Genomic DNA, 21,708 nt, shown 5'->3' with positions numbered 1-21,708 from the left:
TGGCGATAGTAGAGTAATTGATGAGATGTAGAATACTGCACATATATAGGCAGGGAATACCTAGTTAGGTTTATGGAAGTATGACCACTGTAGGATGTCCCTGCCTATTGATCCTCTACTGGTGCGCACAGGCCGAAGGCCGAGTGCAGCACCAGGCCTAAGGCCCAAACCCTAATGCTAATCATCTGTCTAAGAAAAATGCCTAATGCAAGTTTGACAAAATTGATTAAAAAGATAACCTGCACCCAATCAGGATTAAAATGTTACCAACTTGCAACTTATGGAAGTGAGCGCTAATGTTAGATGTGACAAAGTTAGGCTCCAAACCTATGCACGCTCGGAGTCATAATCTTCTTCCGCTTTAAATTCATTCAACATTGAGGCATATCCTGCTTTGACCTTTTCTAGATCCAAGGAATACAAAGAATTTGGTGGTAGTGCCGTGAGAGGATGAATCAATTCCTGGAGAAAAGTGCAAGTGGATGAGTTCATGGGGACAAATTGCTGAATAAGAGGCCCCAAGCAAGTCTGATAAGGGGCAACCTTAATGTTGATGACAATACTTTAAATTGAACCAATATAATACCAAGCAAATAAGGCATGCTGTCTTTTTACTGCTAGTCATTTGTGTTGGGAAATTTATATAAGCAATCTAAGGTCCAGCTTGGAACTTGTTAAGAAATAGAGAAAACATCGTATTGTAACAAAATCAAATAATTTCTGGAGGAAAAGGTACATGTCAAGTTGAGCCAAGTATTTTTTGGCTTGCATATAGAAAAGAGGGATAAATGTTAAAGGTAAGGATTGCAGTGCGAAAACAGTACGGACGGTGACTGTAGCACGTTCTCTCGTAATTAAGAAATAACTTTGTAAGTGTTCAAGTTGCTAGAATTGGTTGATCTATATGCAGTAAGGAAGAAATCAAGAAATTTCTAGTCCCTCCTATGTTCTCAAACAGATATCAGAGCCTCTCTACCATGGTCAGGGAATAACTGTAAGTAGTAGACTTGTAACTGAACCTTGCAATGGGAGAATTGGTGGCAGCTCGAAAGGCCACACCGCCACACCTAAGTCAGATTATAGACTTCATCTAGTTTGATTAAGTTTGATTTGCTAGATCATAATATTACCTTTCGGATTTCAATGCTCCTATCATTGTCATTATATATGTCAACATTGTCAAGGCCCTCATTATTACAGATTATGCAGTCATCAACAAAGAAGACCCATCTCGTTGGGACAAGGAAAAGCCTTTCGAATAGAAAACAAAGAAATTCATTGCAGATCACGTAAACCACATGAATTTAGTGGATGCTTGCACCCATTGCTGATCTAGGCCATGTCGTTTCTTCCCTTGCAATTGTAGGAAGGATAGATTGCGTGGAATAAATTACATTAAGCCTTTCAATCGGTATAAATAGAGTGACTGAGACAGGGGGCAAGAGGCCTCTCCGATACATATGTTAGTAGATATCTAGCCTAACAAATATACTTTAACATCAATATATAATTTCCTTGAACCTTAGCTTAGATAAAGCGCGAACGGGCCTCTAGCACTTCTCGGGTTCTTGGTTAGGTGGCTCTAGTAGCACTCCTCGGGTTCTTGGTTCGACTCTCTGTAGAAGCAAATTTCAGGCTGGGGTTAAAAAAAAATCCCCTTGTCTCCCGCATCAAAGTACAGGTCTAAGATTCGGCCCAGGTCGTTGATCGTCTCACACGGGCTACAGTAACACTGTGTAATGTTAGGCAAGGGTTCGGGTTTTTTCTCGACTTGTGTGGTCTTCTTAGCAAAATACCCAGGGGCTGCCTTACCCCCGCAGGTTGAGTTTTTTTTATAGCTTAGATAAAAGTGCGCATTCACTGGCATATTCTCATAAGCTAAGCATGCAATAAATATGGTTTCAATCTTTTACATTATATCAGTTCTCCAGAAATAAAAATTCCTTTTCCACTCCTTTCACTGTAGGAGAGAATAATGCTTGTATTCCTCCAACCCTAGAAGGGTGGGTATATATAATACATGTACATGGGCCTCTAGATGGGCCTCTATACACATGGGCTCAATATACTCCAACACTCCCCCGCAGTCTGAACTACCGGCGCAGCGGTGTTCAAGACTGGACAACAAGAAAGCTAACACCCCCCGCAGTCTGAACTACCGACGCAGCGGTGTTCAAGACTGGACAAGAAGATAGTACAAATAGAGTACAAAGAGCAAATACCCCCCGCAGCCACAACTAGCCACCGGCTACGTTGAGGCTGGATCGAAACTCCGAGAATGTCGAGGAGGGCAGTCCCTTGGTGAAGATGTCAGCAAACTGGGAGGTAGTCGGGACATGGAGTACCCGAACATCGCCGATTGCGACTCTGTCGCGCACGGTGTAGGTCGATCTCCACGTGCTTCGTCTGCTGATGCTGGACGGGGTTAGTGGAGAGATACACGGCGCTGACGTTGTCGCAGTAGACGAGCGTGCTCTTGGTGAGTGGGCTGTGGAGCTCCGCCAAGAGCTGTCGTAGCCAGGACGCCTCCGCTACGCCGTTTGCGACAGCCCGGTATTCCGCCTCGGCACTGGAGCGAGAGACAACCGGCTGCCGCTTGGACGACCAGGAGACCAGGTTGCCGCCCAGGAAGACGGCGTAGCCGGAAGTGGAGCGACGAGTGTCCGGGCAGCCAGCCCAGTCAGCGTCGGTGTAGACCACCAGCTCAGCAGAGGACGAGCGGTGAAGCACCAGGCCGAGGTCCACAGTGCCACGGACGTAGCGGAGGAGACGCTTCAGCGCAGCAAGTGTTAGAAGCTCAATTCTAACTTTCATTGAGCTGAGAGGATGACAATGAACTTGGGGCAATTTTCTGGGGTTTTTCTTCATTCACCGACTCAAAGCCATGCCATCCCAAGGGGGGGCTGGGGATACATTTATACAAGGGGGCTGCAGGGCAGTCAAGCTAGATGCTAAGGACACTAGTCCAAGATGCTAACTGCTAGTCCTAAATGCTGTCCTAACTGCTGTCCTAGATGCTATCTTAGATGCCAACTGAAAGGTAGTCAAGATGCTGTGCTTGCTGTCCTCTAGGGGCAGCAAAGCACAACGTGCTGCAGCAAGAGCATCTCCTCTTGTGCAGCCCCACAAAGACCAATTACACAGACTTATCCATCATTCTCCCCCTAAGTCTTGTGCGTCGTCTTGTGGGAAGATTGAACCATCCCGGTCCTGGAGCAGAGCTCAAGGAACTTGATCCTCCCAAGGGGCTTGGTGAGCAGGTCCGCAAGCTGATCCTTGGTGTTGATGTAGCTCGCCTTGATGCTTCCTTCCTCCAAGCAGCCTCGGATGAAGTGATACCTCACCCGGATGTGCTTGCTCCGTTCGTGGAAAACGGGGTTCTTCGCCAAGGCCAGAGCGGACTTGCTGTCCACCCTGTGCTCCACCGCTCCAGTGTCTCTGCCGAGGAGATCACCAAGCAGTCGAGCGAGCCAGAGCGCCTGAGTCGACGCGGTGGAGGCCGCTATGTACTCGGCCTCGCAGCTGGACAAGGCCACCACCTGCTGCTTGACCGACTGCCAGCTAACGAGGCACTCGCCGAGGAAGAAGAGGATCCCGCTCGTACTCTTGCTGGTGTCGATGTCGCCGGCGTGGTCGCTGTCGCTGTACCCAACGAAGTGTGCCGCCCCAGGGCACCTCGGGTAGTGGAGACCGTGGTCGAGAGTCCCCGCAACATAGCGGATGATCCTCTTCACAGCCTGTTGGTGCTCCGTCGTCGGTCGCTGCATGAACCGACTGACGTAGCCGACGGAGAACGCCAAGTCCGGCCGTGTGTGGGCGAGGTAGCGGAGGCTCCCCACAAGACGCCGGTACTGAGTAGCGTCCACCTCCTCCGCCGTGCTGTCACGGCTCAGCTTCAGCCTCTCCTCCATCGGAGTGAGAGCTGGGTTGCAGTCGGTGAGCCCAGCGAGCTCGACGACGCGCTTGGCGTAGGCGGTCTATCGAAGTGTGATCCCGGAGTCGTCCTGGTGCACCTCGATCCCCAGGTAGGAGGAGAGAGGCCCCAGGTCGCTCATCTGGAAGGTGGCCTTCATCTCCTCCTTGAACGCCGCCACCTCCGCATCCTTGGTGCCGGTGATCACCAAGTCGTCGACGTAGACACCCACCAGCAGAGCATTGCCTCCTTTGCCCCGCCGGTAGATGGCCGCCTCGTGCGGGCTTTGCTCGAAGTCCATCCCCTTGAGCGTGGAGTCCAGCTTGGCGTTCCACGCCCTCGGGGCCTGCCGCAAGCCATAGAGGGCCTTGCGCAGACGTAGCACCTTACCCTCCTTGCCGGGGATTGCAAACCCCGGCGGCTGGTGCACGTAGACCTCCTCCTTCAAGTCGCCGTTGAGAAACGCCGACTTGACGTCCATGTGATGGACACGCCAGCCCTCCTGGGCAGCTAGCGCAAGGAGTCGCACGGATTCCATCCGTGCCACGGGAGCGAAGGCATCGTCGAAGTCGACTCCCTCCTGCTGCACGAAACCTCGTGCCACCAGGCGAGCCTTGTGCTTGACGACGGTGCCGGCCTCATCCCTCTTCAGCTTGAACACCCACTTAAGGGTGATCGCGCGGTGACCACGAGGGAGGTCAGCAAGCTCCCAAGTGCGGTTCTTCTCAACCACGTCCATCTCCGACTGCATCGCGGCACACCATGCCGCGTGTCCCTCGGCCTCTGCGAAAGACCGAGGCTCGCCGTCGTCACACGCGAGGTGCAACTGCGCCTCCAGGTCGTGAGGCACCAGTCCCGGCACCGGCTGATCACCGAGAAGGTCCTCCATCGTACGGTACCGCAACGGCTCGCCGTCATGGTACGCATCGACGCGCTCCTCGTCGTGAGAGAACGGAGTAGCGAACTCCACCGGACTGTGCTCAGCACTAGCAGGTGTCGAAGTAGACGTGCCCGGAGGAGTGGCTATCGGTACTGGAGTGCGTGGCGTCGCCGGCTGTGGTGGTGCGGCCGAGGAACTCGGCGCAGCCGGAGTCGTAGCTGAAGGGCGTAGTGCCACCGGTGTGGCGGGCGCCGGAGTCGGTGGAGGCTCGGGGACCGGGGTAGGCACGCTCGGCGAAGAAGAGCTGCCTACCCCCCCAACTCCCTCGAAGTGGACGTACTCGACGGTGAAGTCGTCGTACGTCGGAGCCGAGCCGTCGTCCACCGCCTTGTCCCACGCCCATCCTCGCCCTTCGTCGAACACAACATCGCGCGCCGTGCGCACATGCTGTGTCTCCGGGTCGAGAATGCGGTAGGCCTTCGAACCCTCCGCGTAGCCGATGAACACTCCCGGAGTGCTCCTGTCGTCGAGCTTGCCGATGTGGCCAAGCTCCTTGGCGAACGCGAGGCAGCCGAAGACCCGCAGGTGGGAGACCGCCGGCTTACGCCCATGCCAAGCCTCATACGCCGTCATGCCGTCGAGTGCCTTGGTGGGCGAGCGGTTGAGGACGTAGACGGCCGTCACCACCGCCTCTCCCCAGAAGACAGCTGGCATCCCCCTCTGCTTAAGGAGGGCCCGGGCCATCCCCACAACCGTCTGGTTGCGCCGCTCGACGATGCCGTTCTGCTGCGGGCTGTACGGCGCGGAGTAGTGGCTCTGGATGCCCTCATCCGCGCAGTACGCCGTGAACTCGCCGCCGTTGTCGGTGCGCAGCACGCGCAACTTGCGGCCGCTCTCCGCCTCCGCAACAGCCTGAGTACGCCTGATGGCGTCCGCAGCCTCTCCCTTGCTGCCGAGGATCATCACCCACATGAAGCGGGAGAGGTTGTCGACGAGCAGCAGGAAGTAGCGTCGTCCTCCTGGTGTCACCGGGCCACACAACTCCCCGTGTACGAGCTCGAGCCGCTCCCTGGCTCGGAAGCTCGCCTGCTGGGGGAAGGAGTGTCGCCTCTGCTTCGTCAGTACGCAGACGTCGCAGAGCTGCTCCACGTGGTCGAGGCTCGGGAGGCCTCGCACCATCTCCTTGGCGCTGAGCCGCTTCAGGGCCTCAAAGTGAAGGTGCGCTTCAGGGCCTCAAAGTGAAGGTGCCCAAAGCGCTCGTGCCACTGCCATGCCTCGTCGTCCCTGCGAGCTGCAAGACAAAGAGGCTGGGCCACCCCGACGTGGAGGGTGTAGAGGCGGTTCTTCCCTCGAACCACCCTGGCGAGAAGCTGGCGACGGTGGTCCCAGATGCGAAAGACCCTGCTGTCGATCACCACGCGGGAGCCGCTCTCATCGAGCTGCCCAAGGCTGATGATGGAGTTCCGCAGCGCCGGGATGTAGACTCCGGTGAGCATCCGGTGCTCTTCGGACTTGGCGGTGAAGATCACGGAGCCCACACCCTTGATCTCCACAGCGGAGGAGTCCCCGAACCTGACGGAGCCACCTACGTCGACGTCCAGGTCGGAGAACTCCCGCCTCCCGGTCATGTGGTGCGTGGCGCCGGAGTCGAGGTACCAGCCATCGACCCTGTCGTCGTCGGAGCCGTTGCCGAGGAGGACTCGGGCACGCGGCTCGTCGAGGTGGAGTAGAGCGGTGGCAGGCGGTGCCGCCGGATGCGGCTCCATGTCCCCGTGGAGTAGGAACAGAGCCGGCTCGTCATCCGGCTGGGCCTCCGCGACGTGGGCTTGGCCCCCACGCCTCCGCTGCGGGCAGTACCTGGCCCAGAGGCCGGGCCTGCCACAGTTGTGGCAGGCGTCGTCTCGTGCCGCCTTGGGCCTATCGGCGGCGGCGCCCTGAGACGTCCACGCCCCCCTCCTCCGGTCTGCCCGGCGGGAGCAGCACCAAGGAGGGAGGTGGCAGGAGCAGCGGAGGAGGCCGGTGGAGCAGCAACGAGCGCGGCGGGGGTGGGCGAGGACGATCCGGGCGCGAGACCCCTGGCGATCTCCTCAAGGGCGAGGTCGTCCCGGAACTGTAGGAAGGTGGGGAAGGGCCTCTGGCGGGCAATCCAGCCCTTCAGGTGGTCGTAGGTGCTGCTCAGGCCCCGTAGGACATTGAGCACCAAGACCCGATCGGACACCGGATCCCCGAGGTCGTGAAGAGCATCGGCCATGCTCTTCATCCGCCGGCAGTACTCACCGACGGAGAGGTCCCCCTGCACGAAGGTGTTGCCGAGGAACTGCCCCTCGAGCGCCACCCAAGCCTGCCGCGCAGTGCCGCCGTGGGTCCTGACGAGGTCCTGAAGATCTAGGGAGATGGTCCCGAAGATCTAGGACATGGCGACGCTGTCGAGGCGCAACCACGCCACGTCCCGCGCCTCGATCGGCGAGTCGACGAGGACGTGGTCGTCGAGGGAGTAGCGGTGGAGGGTGAGGAGGACCTGGTCCCGCCAGCAGCCGTAGGAGGAGGACGCGGGGTCGAGGTGGACGGAGACCAGGGCCCTGATGTTCTGGACCCCGGCTGCCTGGAGGTGGAGCTGGGTGACCATGGGGTCGGTCGGGTCGTACCGGGCTCCAGAACCAGCTGGCGGGGCCTGGTGGGAGGAGGAGGCGTCGTGCTCGGGGTCGACTTGCGGCGAGAGCGGCGGCGGCCTGCTGCCCTCGGAAGGCGGCGGCGGAGAGCGGCGCATCCATGGGAGGCATCCCGAGCTCGGGCCACGTGGGATCGGCGACGGCGGGCTGCTTGCCGGCAGCGACTGCGGCGTGGTGAGTGGCGGCGGCGCAGCAGCGGCGGCGGCATCAGCCGCAGGCACCAGAGGGGCCGCGCCCGCACCAGGGACGTCCTGAGCGGCGGCGGTGGCATCGGCGGGCCCACCCGCGCGCCAGGGACGGCCTGGGCGGCGGCGGCGGCAGGCCCGATCTTGGCGCCAGCGGGCCCGATCTGGGCGGCGGCGGCTGCAGGCCCTCCCGCGCCCGCACCAAGGACGGGGACGACCTGGGCGGCGGCGGCGGCTGCAGCCCCGACCTGGGCCCCGCCCGCGCCTGCACCCGCGCCAGGGCCAGCTTGGGCGGCCAGCGCGGCGGCCCCAGGTGGCGGCGGGAGCTGGAGCAGAGGAGGGGAGGGCGGCGGCCGCTCCAGCGGTTGATCCGGCGGCGGCGGCCCCCAGGCCCCTGCCGGCGGCGGCGGCCCTGCCCTGCTCGGGATCGAGCAGGGCCAGGGAGGCGGCGGGCCTGGTAGGCCGAGTGGGCCATGGCGCCGGCGCAGAGAGAGGGGAAGGAAGGGAAGAGAGGGAGGGGAAGGAGGAGAGGGGAGGAGGGGCCGGCGGCGGCGGGCTGGAGGGTGGAGAGAGGAGAGAGAGGAAACCTAGGCTAAAGATACCATGTAGGAGAGAATAATCCTTGTATTCCTCCAACCCTAGAAGGGTGGGTATATATAATACCTGTACATGGGTCTCTATACACATGGGCTCAATATACTCCAACACTCACCTCTGTTTTCAAGGCGTCGCCTAGGCGACAAGTCGGTGGCGGCTCGCCTTGCTTAAGGTCTCGCCTTAGCCCGCCTTAGCCCGCCTAGGCGTCGCCTAGGCGATAAGGCGGTGGTGGATCGCCACGCCTCGCCTTACCGCTTTAAAAACATAGTTGCTCACTCAATTCCTTGACACGTTGCCACCTGAAAAAGACCCTGCTCTCTTTTTCAACTCTGCCAGTTTAGTGTTGTTACAGGCAACGGTGTGTTACTTACTGATGTAACATCTGTCTCATAGGTTTACATGGTAAAATGTTCTTGACACTTGTTCTTGTCATGGTACTACATTGTATTTTTGGACCTTACCAGGATAAGGCTCATTATGAAGGTGTTATGGAAATGAAGGTTTTAGCTCCTATTCAAATGACTGAATCGGAGTTAACAGATCTTCAAAAGCTTCATCAGGTTATTGCCCTATCACTTGCTATAAGCCTTTGTGCAGGCCACCTTTTCTTTTTCTTTGTGTTGATTATACATATTAGTTGCACAGTCAAAAGATTCTACATACTTTTGTTTGAACAGAAAACTTTCGTAGAGATTTAGTATTCTGCATATCTATTATGCCATAGAAGGTTTGACACAAAATCTGCTATTCTAAAAGCAGCAACTTTATCTTTGCATTTGTTGTGGAGACACTAGTCGGAACACTGGTCGAATGTTACGGCCGGAGCTAAAACTAGGTAGAGCTCATGCAGATGATAGCCCCGAGCAACTCCAACAAGGTCCCTATTTGAGCCCCTACTCAACAAATAGGGACCGAGTGCAAAAAATTCAACTCCAACAGGATCCCTACTTGAGTCCCTAGAGTAGGGAGGACCCCAAATCTACCCCTCCAGCGGTCCAGCCCCTTCTCCAACGGGTGGGTAGGGAGCCCCTACTTTTTTTTTCATTTCCACTGTTCGTCTCCTTCGCATATTCCTCTCCCTCGCCGTGCGCACTAGCCGAGCTGCAGCATCCTCGCCACCGGTCCCAAGATGCGGCATGCTCGCCACCGGCCCGAGCCGCCGCTGCCCCAAGCTGCCAACCCGAGCTCTGTCGCGCTGCGGGCCCCACCTAGGACCCGCTTGCTACCGGCCCCAAGCTCGAGCACCCACACCGCCGCTCCCAAGCTCGTGCACGAATGCCGCCCCCAGCTCAGATCCGCCCCCAAGCTCGAGCATGTGTGCTGCCAACCACCCCTCTTGCCCAGATTCGCCATTGAGAGCTCAAGCTCTCTTGGGCGTATGGGAGCTTGGGAGGTGCTAGGAGAGAGGTGCTAGGAGCCTAGGGGGGAGAGATCGAGAGAGACAGAGAAGAGTACGGGGGAGAAGAGATTGATAGAGAGAAGTGCTGGGAGCCTCTGGGAGGGAAACAGGCAGAGATCAAGAGAGAGAAGAGTACGGGGAGAGAGAAAGGGTGAGCGATGGAAGTAAAAGTAAGAAACAAATTTAGCCACTGACATGCAGGCCCCACATGTCATATGAATGGAGAGGGTATGAAGTAGGGGCTATTACTGGAGTTGTAGGCTAAATCTAGAGACCCAAAAAGTTGGGACAGCCCCTACTCAGAAAGTAAGGACTCTGAAGTAGGGGCTATTGTTGGAGATGCTCTTAGTGTTGAAGTAGTCAAAGCCGTGGACGCCGCAGGTCTGAAGCACCAACATAGGCGCACCAGTACACAAAACCAGCAGCCTTCTGCTGACATGTTCAGCAGGTCGATGAGCCAACTGGATGGCAATGGTAGACGGAGCAGCTTAAGAGCGCAACTGCGTCTTCCTTCAGCAACATCAGCGGCGGTGTCCGCGAGCTTGTAGTAATTGGCGCAAACTCGAATCGAGAGCTAGCGTGCTAAAGCGGACCAGTAGCATAGGTAGCACCACCGCATGAAAAGACAGCAACACTTGTGGTGCTGGCGGGACAAGTGTCGGCATTGCAGCCTGGTAGGGTGCAACGACCTCATCCTTTGGAGCATCGACGATCGAGCGGCGACGGGATGGCAGGGCGATGCAAACCCGACCTCTGATCGGGAAAAAAGAAACACGACAGCAAGATGAACCTTGGATACAGAGCCCATGGCGCTACGGCCCGCCAGCGATGACGGTGAAGGGGCATGGTGGATGGGGCGGGGTGAGATGGCCTCAATGGAGCTTGTCCGGTGATGGATCCAATGAGGGTGCAATCTCCTTGGTGTAGCAGCCTGACGACGGCGTCAACAGGCGGCGCGGTGGCCTAGTGCTCCGACCCTATTGCTCCAATAGTGCTGCAGCTCGGCACTTGATGGTGCGACCTTCGCAGCTGCGCGCTCGTGCTCAAGGCAGTGATGGCAGCGGCGCAGATGGAGAGTGGACGGCGTTGGTCTAGATGTTCAGGAAGGTTCGACGACGGGAGGGGGCAATGAGGCAGCCAGACAAGATTGAATTACCATGGGAGAGGTAGGTCATCTGCTGCTACTTGACCATGAGGGATGCAGCAAATTGGAGGGATCAGCCGTGCATCCTAGGGTGCTGTCCCCGATGGAGATCGATCTTCCTGGGGGCGGCACGAGGGCAGCAGGGAAGCCTTCGGTTTAGGATCGGTAACCTAAACTCGTGATACCATGTAGGAAGGATAGATTGTGCATGACTTGTGGGTTATATTGCATTAAGCCTCAAGGGCGTATATATAGAGGGTACAAGACTTTGGGAGAAAGAAGCCTCCCTGAGATATTTCCTGTACTACCAAATATACTCTAACATAGATGTTGGAAGAATTGGAAAAGTTCTCGAGAATTTCCAGCTATTAGATACCAAATTTAAGTTGGATGGATGGTTTTATTTGTCTCTCACATGTTCAGTGATGATGTTATATTCTGTTGTAGGAATACTTTGAAAAGGCTTCAAGAATATGTGCAGAGAGTGAAGTGGAAGCTTTGGGTGGTGTCGGAGGATCCACCCTGGAACAATTAAGTGATTGTATTAATAAATTGAATCAGAAATTTCAGCAAGAAAGCAGAAGGTCTGGTCTTCTGTTTGCACATATCCACAAATACATAAATAAACAATAGGAGTTGTGATACTATTTCGTAAAAATATCTGTGCAGATATACCAAGACCATTGATGATCTGAGAGCATTGCATGACAAAAAGGGACGGAAAATATTGAGAAAACAACAAATGTATGAAGGTTTTAGGGGCAAATTAAATGTAAGTGCACAACATCTCTATACGCTTCAAAGGCTTGAATTCTTTTCCTCATCAAAAAGAAAAGGTTGCGATTATCTTCAGTTTTAGTTGTGGGTACATATAATATATGGTCCCAAATTGCATAACTCGTGCAATATTTTTGCATGGATTTGTAGATATACTCAAGTAATGATAATGATGGGCAGCTTGTGGACTGGGTTGATTAAAAGTGATAGTGGTGTTGGATATGTTAGTTAAGATGTGTGTAGTGCACTCAAAATAGATATGTTTTTTTAGCCAAATCCTTTGTTCTGCAGGCATGTCAAAAGGCATTGGACCTACGATGGAGGAAGTTTCAGAGAAATACTGGTCTTTTGAAGCGCCAGCTTACGTGGCTGTAAGTTTCTTTCTATGCCTATCACCAAATTTTCTTCTTCCTATCAATTGTGAAAAGGGATTTCAGTTTTGCTGCCTTTGTACATATGGAAGGTTCAACGAGCACTTGGGGAAGAAAGGTATCAGTGGGCACATCAATGTTCATTATAAGAACGAAGTTCTATCTGTTGAGGTGAGTTACTTCCACAGGATTTCCTTTTCTTGATGTTTATCTGTATGTATATAGATATGCTTTCAAACCAGTGTAACTAACATGATATGACATTCAATGTAGCTGACAATGCCTCAAGATGCATCTCGTGATACTGTTAGAGATACTAGAGGACTTTCAGGTAGTTGCAGCTTGCAACCTAGTTGTAATATATTGTATAATCAAGTTTAAGTTATTCTTGAGAAAAATTGGTAAAGAAATACTTATCATTCATTTTCCTAGTGTTCTCTGGGTGTAGAGCTTTTGTTCATGCTGTCATTCTCTCTCTAGGTGGAGAACGATCTTTCTCAACCCTTTGCTTCACCCTAGCTCTTCATGGAATGACAGAAGCACCATTTAGGGCCATGGATGAGTTTGATGTATTCATGGTGAGCAAGCAAATGATCTTTGCTATTTTCTGTCCAGTTAACAGCAAATCAAACTTTCTAATTGGTGGCATCTGAATTTCGCAGGATGCGGTGAGCCGCAAAATAAGCTTAGATACCCTAGTAGATTTTGCTGTGGCACAGGGGTCTCAGTGGATATTTATAACCCCTCACGATATCAGGTCTGTCAATAGAATATCAATATATCTGTTGTTTTAGGCTTCATTCTGTTTTATAACTCCTTGTATCTGTCTTCCAGCATGGTGAAGGCTGGGGATAGGATCAAGAAGCAGCAAATGGCTGCCCCTCGTGGTTGACTGGTCAGCACCCCGTGTAAATGAGGCATTGAGCATTGTCATTGACGTGGAGCGAATCTGCTTCGAACTTCTTTTGATACTTTGTTTATACATAGCTTATTTGAAGTGTAATCTTATGCAAGGTTTGATCAGGAGAGATCGTCATTGGGCGGCTCCAGTATCTGCAGTGCTATTTGAACGTGATCTCATGTGTATGTCATATTTTCAATGCTAACCAGTGCTTGATGTCCTTGAAGATCCTAGGCCTTAACATGAAACAGCTGTTGTCGCAGAATGGTCCAACAAGTTAGCCGCGATTTAACTAGGACGATCTCCCTATGACCATTATCTCTATGTAACCAAGAATGGAATATTTTTTGGCAGTGACTTAGGTTCATCTACTGCTGCTGGTCGGCTTAAAAAAAAAGGCAAGGTTCAGTTGTTGGAGCCTTCCCTCTTTTTTTTCTAACATGAAATCCATGCCATTGAGTGGCATGATTTTCAACGTGAAACCCAATTTCACGGAGTTGTGGTGGCATGAATCGAATTTTCCCTTTTTTCTAAGTACCCGCCATCTGATTTTTCGGTCTTTTACCTGTATGTTAATATAAAAGTTCGGGATTATCTGTATACTATTAAGAAGTTCACTTACATATCCCTGCTTCATGGACTACCTGGATGTATCGGTCGAGGAGTAATTAGAGGTGAACACTGGCCTCCGACACAAGCAACACGTCGGTATGGCCTTGCTGTCACCATCCTGTACCACGCGTTTGTGTGCAGTGCCGACTCCAACGCAATGGTGCCGATAAGCTGACAGCTGAGGCACGGTGTTTTGCCCTGGTAGCTAAATATCCCATCAATTAAATTGACTGCCGATGTCATCCGAGACACATTAGAATTGGCTCCAAAAAATAATTATGGACATCGGCTACCTTCTCTTCATCGGCTACTAGCCATCTACACGTGACAAACTCCTGAAACGGTGACACCTTCGTGTGATGAGCGATCAATCCAATAATATTTAGGACCACCATCATGATCGAATGGATCAGACTTAACCGAGACAGCACCAACGCTCAGGGCGATGATCCAAAACTTGCAGACTGACAACTTCACGCTTCGAATTTTATTTTTGCTGGATTCTTCTCTTGTGTTTCTCTCAAATCACCATGGTACCATCGGCCATCATCCTCAGAAACAATAGCTTTATTCAATTGCCGATGGGTTACCATGGTGTCTTGGTCGATCATAAATGTCTGAGTTGTCCTAACTGTATTGATGATGATTTACACGCTGATAGCTGATGCTCGAATAATTACATCGGCTTTATATTGTTACAAAAATATTCCAATCAGCTTCTATAGCCGATTTTGAAACAATCGCCGACTTAGCATAAGTGATAATATGCAATATTCTTTAATTATGCACCTTGCTAATCATGATGATAACAAACATCGGCCATAGAATGCTCCATCCCCAACAGTATGTGTAGCCGAAATAAATAAATATAAGAAAGGCATTAGTTTTATCAAATATATTTCGGCTCCAAACTACCAGCAACAAATACTCCAAATGATCATGTGTGAAACAAATAAGCATTACTCCATCCACGAAAATCAGACTGATAAGACCAAGGATCATATAACGTCCCGCCTCCCTGAGGCCGGGCCCACTTACATCTGGCTGCTTTCTAGGACATAGACTGCCCTCACAGACTAACACCAGTCTTTTCTGCACACTTTATCCATACTTGTGCACACCCGGGAAGAGCTTTCCGGTCGGTCACCCATCCCCAAATTTCTCTGGGCCAAGCATGCTTAACCTCGGAGTTCTTTGGAGATCGGCTTCCGGAAAAGAAATTGCAACTTGTTGGTATAAGTATCCTATTAATCCTATTAAGCCCTGGGCCGGAGTGTCACATACTCACTCCTTTAAGAGACCGACGTCCTCGTCGGTCAAATCCCAAGCCAGGAACATCCTCTCTTGGCCACGTCCCGTACGTCCAGTGCCAACGACCCATGTGCCACGTCCGTGCATCCAGTGCCAACGGTTCATGTGCCACGTCCGTGCGTCCAATGCCAACGGCGCATCCCAGATGCCCGCGCACTGACCCGCCACGCGCCCGTCCACATGCCGGTGGCATCTGCGCCCCCACGCGACCGTGCTCATGCCCGTGCACTTACGCCCGTACGTGCCCGTGAAACCGCGAGAGTCGGCTCTGATACTATTCTATAACGTCCCGCCTCCCCGAGGCTGAGCCCACTTACATCTGGCTGCTTTCTAGGACATAGACTGCCCTCACAGACCAACACCAGTCTTTTCTGCACACTTTGTCCTCACTCGTGCGCACTCGGGAAGAACTTCCCGGTCGACCACCCATCCCCAAATTTCTTCGGGCCAAGCACGCTTAACCTCAGAGTTCTTTGGAGATCGGCTTTCGGAAAAGAAGATGCAACTTGTTGATATGAATATCCTATTAATCCTATTAAGCCCTGGGCCGGAGTGTCACAGATAAAAGTGAGACCATGAGGGGTAACAACACTCACTGGGGAATGGACTCCATAACATATCCACTGATGGCATATATGAACAATATAGGTGATGTAACGACCAAAGATTTTAGTGATTGGGTGCAAACCTTTGGTCTAAGGGTTTCTTCTTGAATCTTCTTCTATTATTCATCTCTGTTGCACCTTTTCCAATTAATGCTGAGACATCACCTTTGTGTTGAATTTGAGCTTCCCTTTTCAGCACCCATGCTAAATTCCTTTCTTTCAGCTCTTGTGCACTTAGCTTCTGCAACTTCTGCTTTTGCCATCTTGATAAACCGAGCGGGTATCTCGGCCGTGATGTCGATGCAAATAATGACAAATCCTCCTCGGCTTTTGAAATCTCCAACTTCTTTTATTCAGATTTTGCATTAGAACTATCAGAGGTCGATCGCTTCGTATCTTTATCTTTAGCAGCCGAAGATTCTAACACCTTGATCGGCTTTTCTTTATTTGAATTTAGATCTGAACTTTTATCTTTGCGGCCATCTTTCTTGACACGGTAGACTTGCCTTACCACTTTTCTCTTTTCTCGTTGAGCTCCAGACCTTTTCTTTTGATCAAAACAGTCTCTAGAAAATGATTCAAACACTGGACTTTTCGGAGTTGCGTATTGTACATGATGTGGTCTGAGATGTGATGATGTGTCCTCGGACCATGCCAATCCCTTGGAAAATATGAACAAAAATCAGCACGATGATATCCAAGTGATGTTGGCATTGGTGGCCCAGAAAAAGAATATGGAGCTGCTGCATGAAATCCATTCCTTCGCCAATTCCGGCCTTCAAACTTGCGCTTCTGATGTGACCTTAACTCTTCTATATTATTTGGCCGATAAGAACCCTTTGCTTTATTCTCCCTTTGATACTTAGCCAAAAGTTCTTTAAAAGTGAGCTTTGGCTATTTATTTTTATGCTTGACATGGCCTTCACCTATACCAGCCGTATAAGCATTCTCCGTTTTCTCTTGATAGATATACTTCAAAGGAGAATCCTTAGCCGATGTTCGCTGCTTAATGAGATTAATCGGCCTTTGCTTTAATGGGAGAGATTTTGCTTGCCCCCCAATGTTTTCCGGAGTTGTAACCACCTTGTTATCCTCTATAATATCTCCAATTTGTAATTCAAGGACAATGATTTTATCTTCACTGGAAGGCTCCATATCTCTCTGTTTGGCCTCTGAACCTTCTTTGAGTAAATCGGCTTATCGTGGCCGATTTGAAACCTTTTTGCCGTTAAAACCAATTAATTCCGATTGGTTCATTTGTTGAGCTTCAGACAATCTCAATCGTTCTTCATCAATGAACGATTGGATCACTCGACGAAGCACATTGCAATTAGAAGTATCAAATGAATTATGCCACATGCAATGTGTATGCTCTTGGTTATGAGGTGATAACACAACTTGATGATCAATAATTCTAATAAAATTGTTTCCCAACAAGACATCCAAAATATGGCCACACATGGTCAAATCAAAGGTGTATTTAGCTTTCTTTAGCTGATTCTTTTGTGGAGATGGCTTTAAAGCTGAGCAAATGAATGGTTTAAATTTCTCATCAATCCATTCAGCTATACATTTGCTTGTGTCTCTTTTGCCTAATGCCTTAGAACTGCTTATCATTTTAGCATTGGCATTTGGAATGTTTTCTAATTTCAGATTCAGATAATCACAAGCAAACAGCCTAGACATTGACCGCAAGAACAATGAAGGTCAAAAATTCAACTCACCAAATAAATTACTATCCTCAATCAATCTCATGATACTATCTGCAGATGTAGCAAGTGTAAATTCATGACCAGGCTGGGAATTAGGTAAATTGCTTGCAAGTTGTACCTTATCTATTGTATTGGAGAAACCTGAAATTCCTTCAATATAAACCGGAAGCTCTGGTTTTACCAATTCGGAAGCTCCAATTCTTGAATCAGCGACAACAATCATCGAAAGATTAGTCTCCAATGTCTCCTCCTTATTAGACAAATCAAGTGTAGTCTTCTTGTTGCGTTTGTCTTGATTCTGAATAGATAAATCTTCTTCTCTTGATGTAAGAGACTCGGAGACAGTACTGCTTTGTTCGCCTTTTCGATCAATTGAATAGTTTATGGCTGAATCATTTTTTCTTTCCTTGACAGCATCATTAGTAACCAATGATCCAGCTAATACTTTCCTCCATGTATCTTCAAAACTGAACTTATCTACATGCAATTGCCCCCCAATGCTTTTAGACTCATTCGGCAAAGTACAAGTGTTGCCAAAATTTTGTAATTGTGCTGGAGGTAAAAAGCATGTAGCACTAGTCTGTACAGGCGTGTGCAAGATTGCTGAATTTTCGTTAACTCGGCTTGGGTTAAAAGTAACACTTGAAGTCGAATTATAAGAATTTACATTTGTATATGATGCCGGAATAGTAGATGCAACCTCGACTCCAACAGTACCTTGCGCAATGTATGAGGGCTGAGAATAATTGGCCGAATGGCCAAAACTATAGTATGACCAATTTTATCATTCATCGGCATGTTTTGTGGTGAAACCACATAGTGTGATTGCATTGCCGATGAATAAATAGATGGAACATTTGTTTGATTATAATCAAAATTGCTAGCATTCGATGCTCCATAAAAATTGGTCGAATTCCCCATGTTAGTTTGGCCCTCACAAATGTTCATCGGCATGTGAGCTTGCCCAATTGCTGATGTATACACGGGTGTATGTTGCATGTTGCTAGAAATATTGAAATTGAAAGCATGCATATTTGACGCAGGCATTTACATAGAATAATTTGCATATGTAGAATCGCCATAAGTCAATGGAATATGCTCACTGATCGATCTAGCAACACCAACATGAGAATTCATGGTATTCGCAAAATAATTATTTGGCATATGTGACATATTTGCGAATTGTACCTCGGATCCCTTGTAGTAATATTGCAGTATAATGTATTGATAACCTTCCATGTATGATCAGCAAGTCTTAATGCTTCAATGATCTTGCGATAGATGAGCCCAATTACTTCTTCTAAAACAATGAGTGACAAGCCAATTCCTGTTTCTTTACTCTTGGACGTGCAGTCAGCAGGCAAAATAGGATGCAATCGGCAAGCAGCCGATGCAATTGCAAATAACTGATCGGGTCCCACCGGGCGTGCCAAAAGATGTGTTGACGTAAAAATCAACACACTAGAATCTGAAGGCACCGTTCGCCAAGCTTCAGAAATATAGACCAAGCGTGCCAGTCAATCTGACCTGGTGATTGACAAGAAAACAAGATAAACATTAAATTCGAGGGGGTATCGGCTGGAGTTCCGAAGATTCCCTCACAGGCTGTATCGGCAGGCGATGCCGACACAGAAAGCAGCAAAATTGGCTTGGTCAGCTGAATTGAACCAGACAATCGGCTAGGTCAGCCGATGTACGCGAGGAGCAGTGTAAAGGCTACGAATGTGCAACCTAAACAATGCTATCAGACAATCACCTAGAATAGATCTAATCGGCTATATAATGTGTTGAATAAAATAGCACGATAAGCTGCCGATTAAACGTATTCCAAGCTGAATAGATATTGATAAAAGCTAAAACAGCAGGTAAAACCTATGAAGCTAGAAGATATCGATAAATGGTGAATAAACTAGATCAAAGACCTAATTTATTCGATAACTCTTAGGAGATTTAGACAAAACCACAGCGATGCGCCCGGTAGTTAAAGCCTAGAGAGCACCAGGTAAAAGTTGACAAAAGAACTTACGAGCAAGCCGGAGGTCAAGTGATGCAGCCCTGCTTGGATCGAAGGATTCGTCGAGAGAAAGAGAAAATCTACTTCAACTAATGCAAGGCAAAGTCGCCGAATAATAAAGTGCTAAAAAAGTAGGGTTGGTTGATTGATCGTGTGATAACCTTTCCACAATGGACGGGAGTACATATTTATAGTCTAGACAACCTAGCCGGTTACAGCACACAAACTTGCTAGAGAAGAAATATCTAAACGAACTAATATTAAAATACATAGATTCTAATTTCCTTTCTCCTTGCTAATGAACCCTCTTGCCAATCCGTCCGCCCCAGATCCTCATGTATGCCGACGTGCTGACCTCCATAATCCTCCTTCATTTAATGACCCTTGCCTCCACGTGACCGGCTACTAACCTTGCCTTTTATGCATTCTTTTCTGGCCAGCCAATCAAATGAAGCCCATCTTTGCGCTGGAATTCCATCAAAACGCACTGCCATGCCCTTTCCATTTATCTTGCCTCTTTCCTCTCTCATGTATGAAGCTTCCTCTCCTTTGATTTGCATGCTAATCACCGTGATTATCTGGCCAGATTAAGCCGAATAATTCCTATGCCGCTACCTGCATGCAAGTTCTTGTTAGCCATTTGCTTCAATCGCCTTTACGCATGAAGTCCCAGCTAGCAGGCTCCCTGCTTCATCGGCAACAGCTGTTGACTATCGGCTTCCTATTGACACAAAGAGCTGATTGCTTCATAATTCAGAATATATCGAATTTACCAAAATTCGGTGTCAACAGAGAGGATGCATTATGCCACTTGCAGTATTTCATATTTTTTAGGTCCTCTTCCGATGGAATCTTGTGATACGGCTTCAGCTTGATCAATCCTTCCAATAACAACAAATCAAATATTTTGTCGGCTTTGGTAATATAGAATCCAAATGACTCGGGTTCCTTCTTTCCAAATGGACACGATATCAGCTTCTTGTTATTCTGAACCAATTCTGCCAATGCAACCGTTTCTTGTTCTCAATAAGAATCAGGACCATCGGAGTATTCAACGTAATTCACCTTCTTCTGGAAATTCTTCTTCGGCTCATAGGGCCGAATCTCTCCTATCATCCGACTCGCAATTTGGCCAACGCTTTCAAACTCTTGTGGTGCATATTTTTCCTTTATATGTGGCAAGAGTCCCTGAAAGGCTGCATCGGCCAGCTGCTGGTCTGATAACACCAAACTGTAGCATCTGTTCTAGACATCTCTAAATCTTTGTATTAAAGAAGACACCGATTCATCGTTCCTCTGCCTCAAACTTGTCAGATCTGTCAATTTTAGCTCTATAACACCAGAGAAGAAGAACTGATGGAATTGTTTCTCCAAATCAGCTTAGTACAAGATAGAATTGGCTGGGAGTATAGTAAACCAGGCAAAGGCTGATCCAGACATAGACATAGAGAACAATCAGACTCTAAGTGGGTCCTGATTTGCTACCTCTCCACACTACAAGATGAATCTATTAATATGCTCCACAGTAGAAACATCTCCTTGTCCCGAAAACTTGGTGAAATCAGGAACCTTGTACTTGTGTGGGAAAGGGATCTGATCATAAGCCGAAGGGTAGGGAGTCCTGTACATGACAGATTGTTGATTTGGCCTTAATCCAAACTATTCCCTCATCACTTTAACTATCTTGGTAGTCCAATCAACTTGCTGCCCAGCTGCTGACGCTTGTTGAGGAGAAGCCTGAACCGCTTGTTGTGCATTCGGCGTAGGCTGTGGTGACGTAGGAGTCGTCGGCTGATTTGCCGATGCCATGTATGGTACTTGCTGAGCCATCTGACTGGTTGGCTGTTGGTATAACACTATCCCAGATGTGGTCGCCGGCTGTGAAGCCGACGGACTAGCCGACTGCTGGGTTGTGGGATGCATGTATAGCATGTTGACGTGTCGCACTGATCCTGTCATAGTATCATGGAATACCCAATTCACACCACCCCGATGAGGGGATCTTGAAATCAGAACCTCTGTAGGAGTTTTGGGCTGGACGAGCAATGCAAGATGCCCGCGGCGGCGCGCTTGAGATTCTCGTCGAGGACTGGCCTCGGTGCTGTGAACACAGGTCCAGGGAAGACGGCATGCATCCCAGTGATGAAGCATGCCTGCGGATTGCCAATGTTGGTCAGACGATGAAGGAGGGCCTGGTACGCAATAGTGTTCCTCCACGTATTGGAGCTGGACACTAGCCCTAAGTTGATGTGCCGGCCGACTTTGGGGTTTTTGCACACGCGGTGCATGAAGCGGCATGTCCCCCGAAATGTGCGAGGTCCTCCATTGGAAACCACGAGATCGCAGTGATGTTGCCCGCGATCTGAACTAGCACATCGAAAGGAAGATCCCCCAGCCATGACTGGCGGCGCCGCTTTGCCTCCATGTGATTGCCGGCTCGACGACGAGTTGGAACCAGAAGCGGCGCGAGACGAGGAGTTGATGGAGCTGCGGCAGGAGCATGGACGGTGGGATCCGCCGGAGCGTTGCAAAAAACCCTCGTTTGGATCTCTTGAATGCGTCGCCAGGAGGTGCTGCAGTGGGGATGGTGTGCAGCTGCGTGGATGTGGGCGAGCCGG

General features: G+C 50.2%; 1 protein-coding gene across 10 annotated transcripts in view; it reads left to right on the top strand.

The window, feature by feature from the left end:
• The window catches only part of LOC120673037 (structural maintenance of chromosomes protein 6B-like), a 51,655-nt gene extending 38,384 nt beyond the window's left edge, over positions 1-13,271 (top strand). For 7 of the 10 annotated variants that reach the window (XM_039953754.1, XM_039953742.1, XM_039953733.1 and 4 more), the window contains 9 exons: positions 8,709-8,804; positions 11,235-11,371; positions 11,457-11,559; positions 11,856-11,935; positions 12,028-12,106; positions 12,209-12,266; positions 12,416-12,513; positions 12,598-12,692; positions 12,770-13,197. In XM_039953754.1, coding sequence (XP_039809688.1) covers positions 8,709-8,804; positions 11,235-11,371; positions 11,457-11,559; positions 11,856-11,935; positions 12,028-12,106; positions 12,209-12,266; positions 12,416-12,513; positions 12,598-12,692; positions 12,770-12,827 — 804 coding nt within the window. In that variant the 3' untranslated portion in view covers positions 12,828-13,197. Of the gene's footprint in view, positions 1-8,708; positions 8,805-11,234; positions 11,372-11,456; positions 11,560-11,855; positions 11,936-12,027; positions 12,107-12,208; positions 12,267-12,415; positions 12,514-12,597; positions 12,693-12,769 lie in introns of all 10 variants that reach the window. The other 3 variants (XM_039953747.1, XM_039953769.1, XM_039953725.1) reach the window with 2 other exon arrangements.
• Positions 13,272-21,708: the final 8,437 nt, after the last annotated feature.

The sequence above is a fragment of the Panicum virgatum genome, chromosome 2K (genome assembly GCF_016808335.1).
Source record: "Panicum virgatum strain AP13 chromosome 2K, P.virgatum_v5, whole genome shotgun sequence".
NCBI lineage: Eukaryota > Viridiplantae > Streptophyta > Magnoliopsida > Poales > Poaceae > Panicum > Panicum virgatum.
The sequence above is the reverse complement of the archived record's forward strand: the minus strand, read 5'-3'. Positions and strand labels throughout refer to the sequence as shown.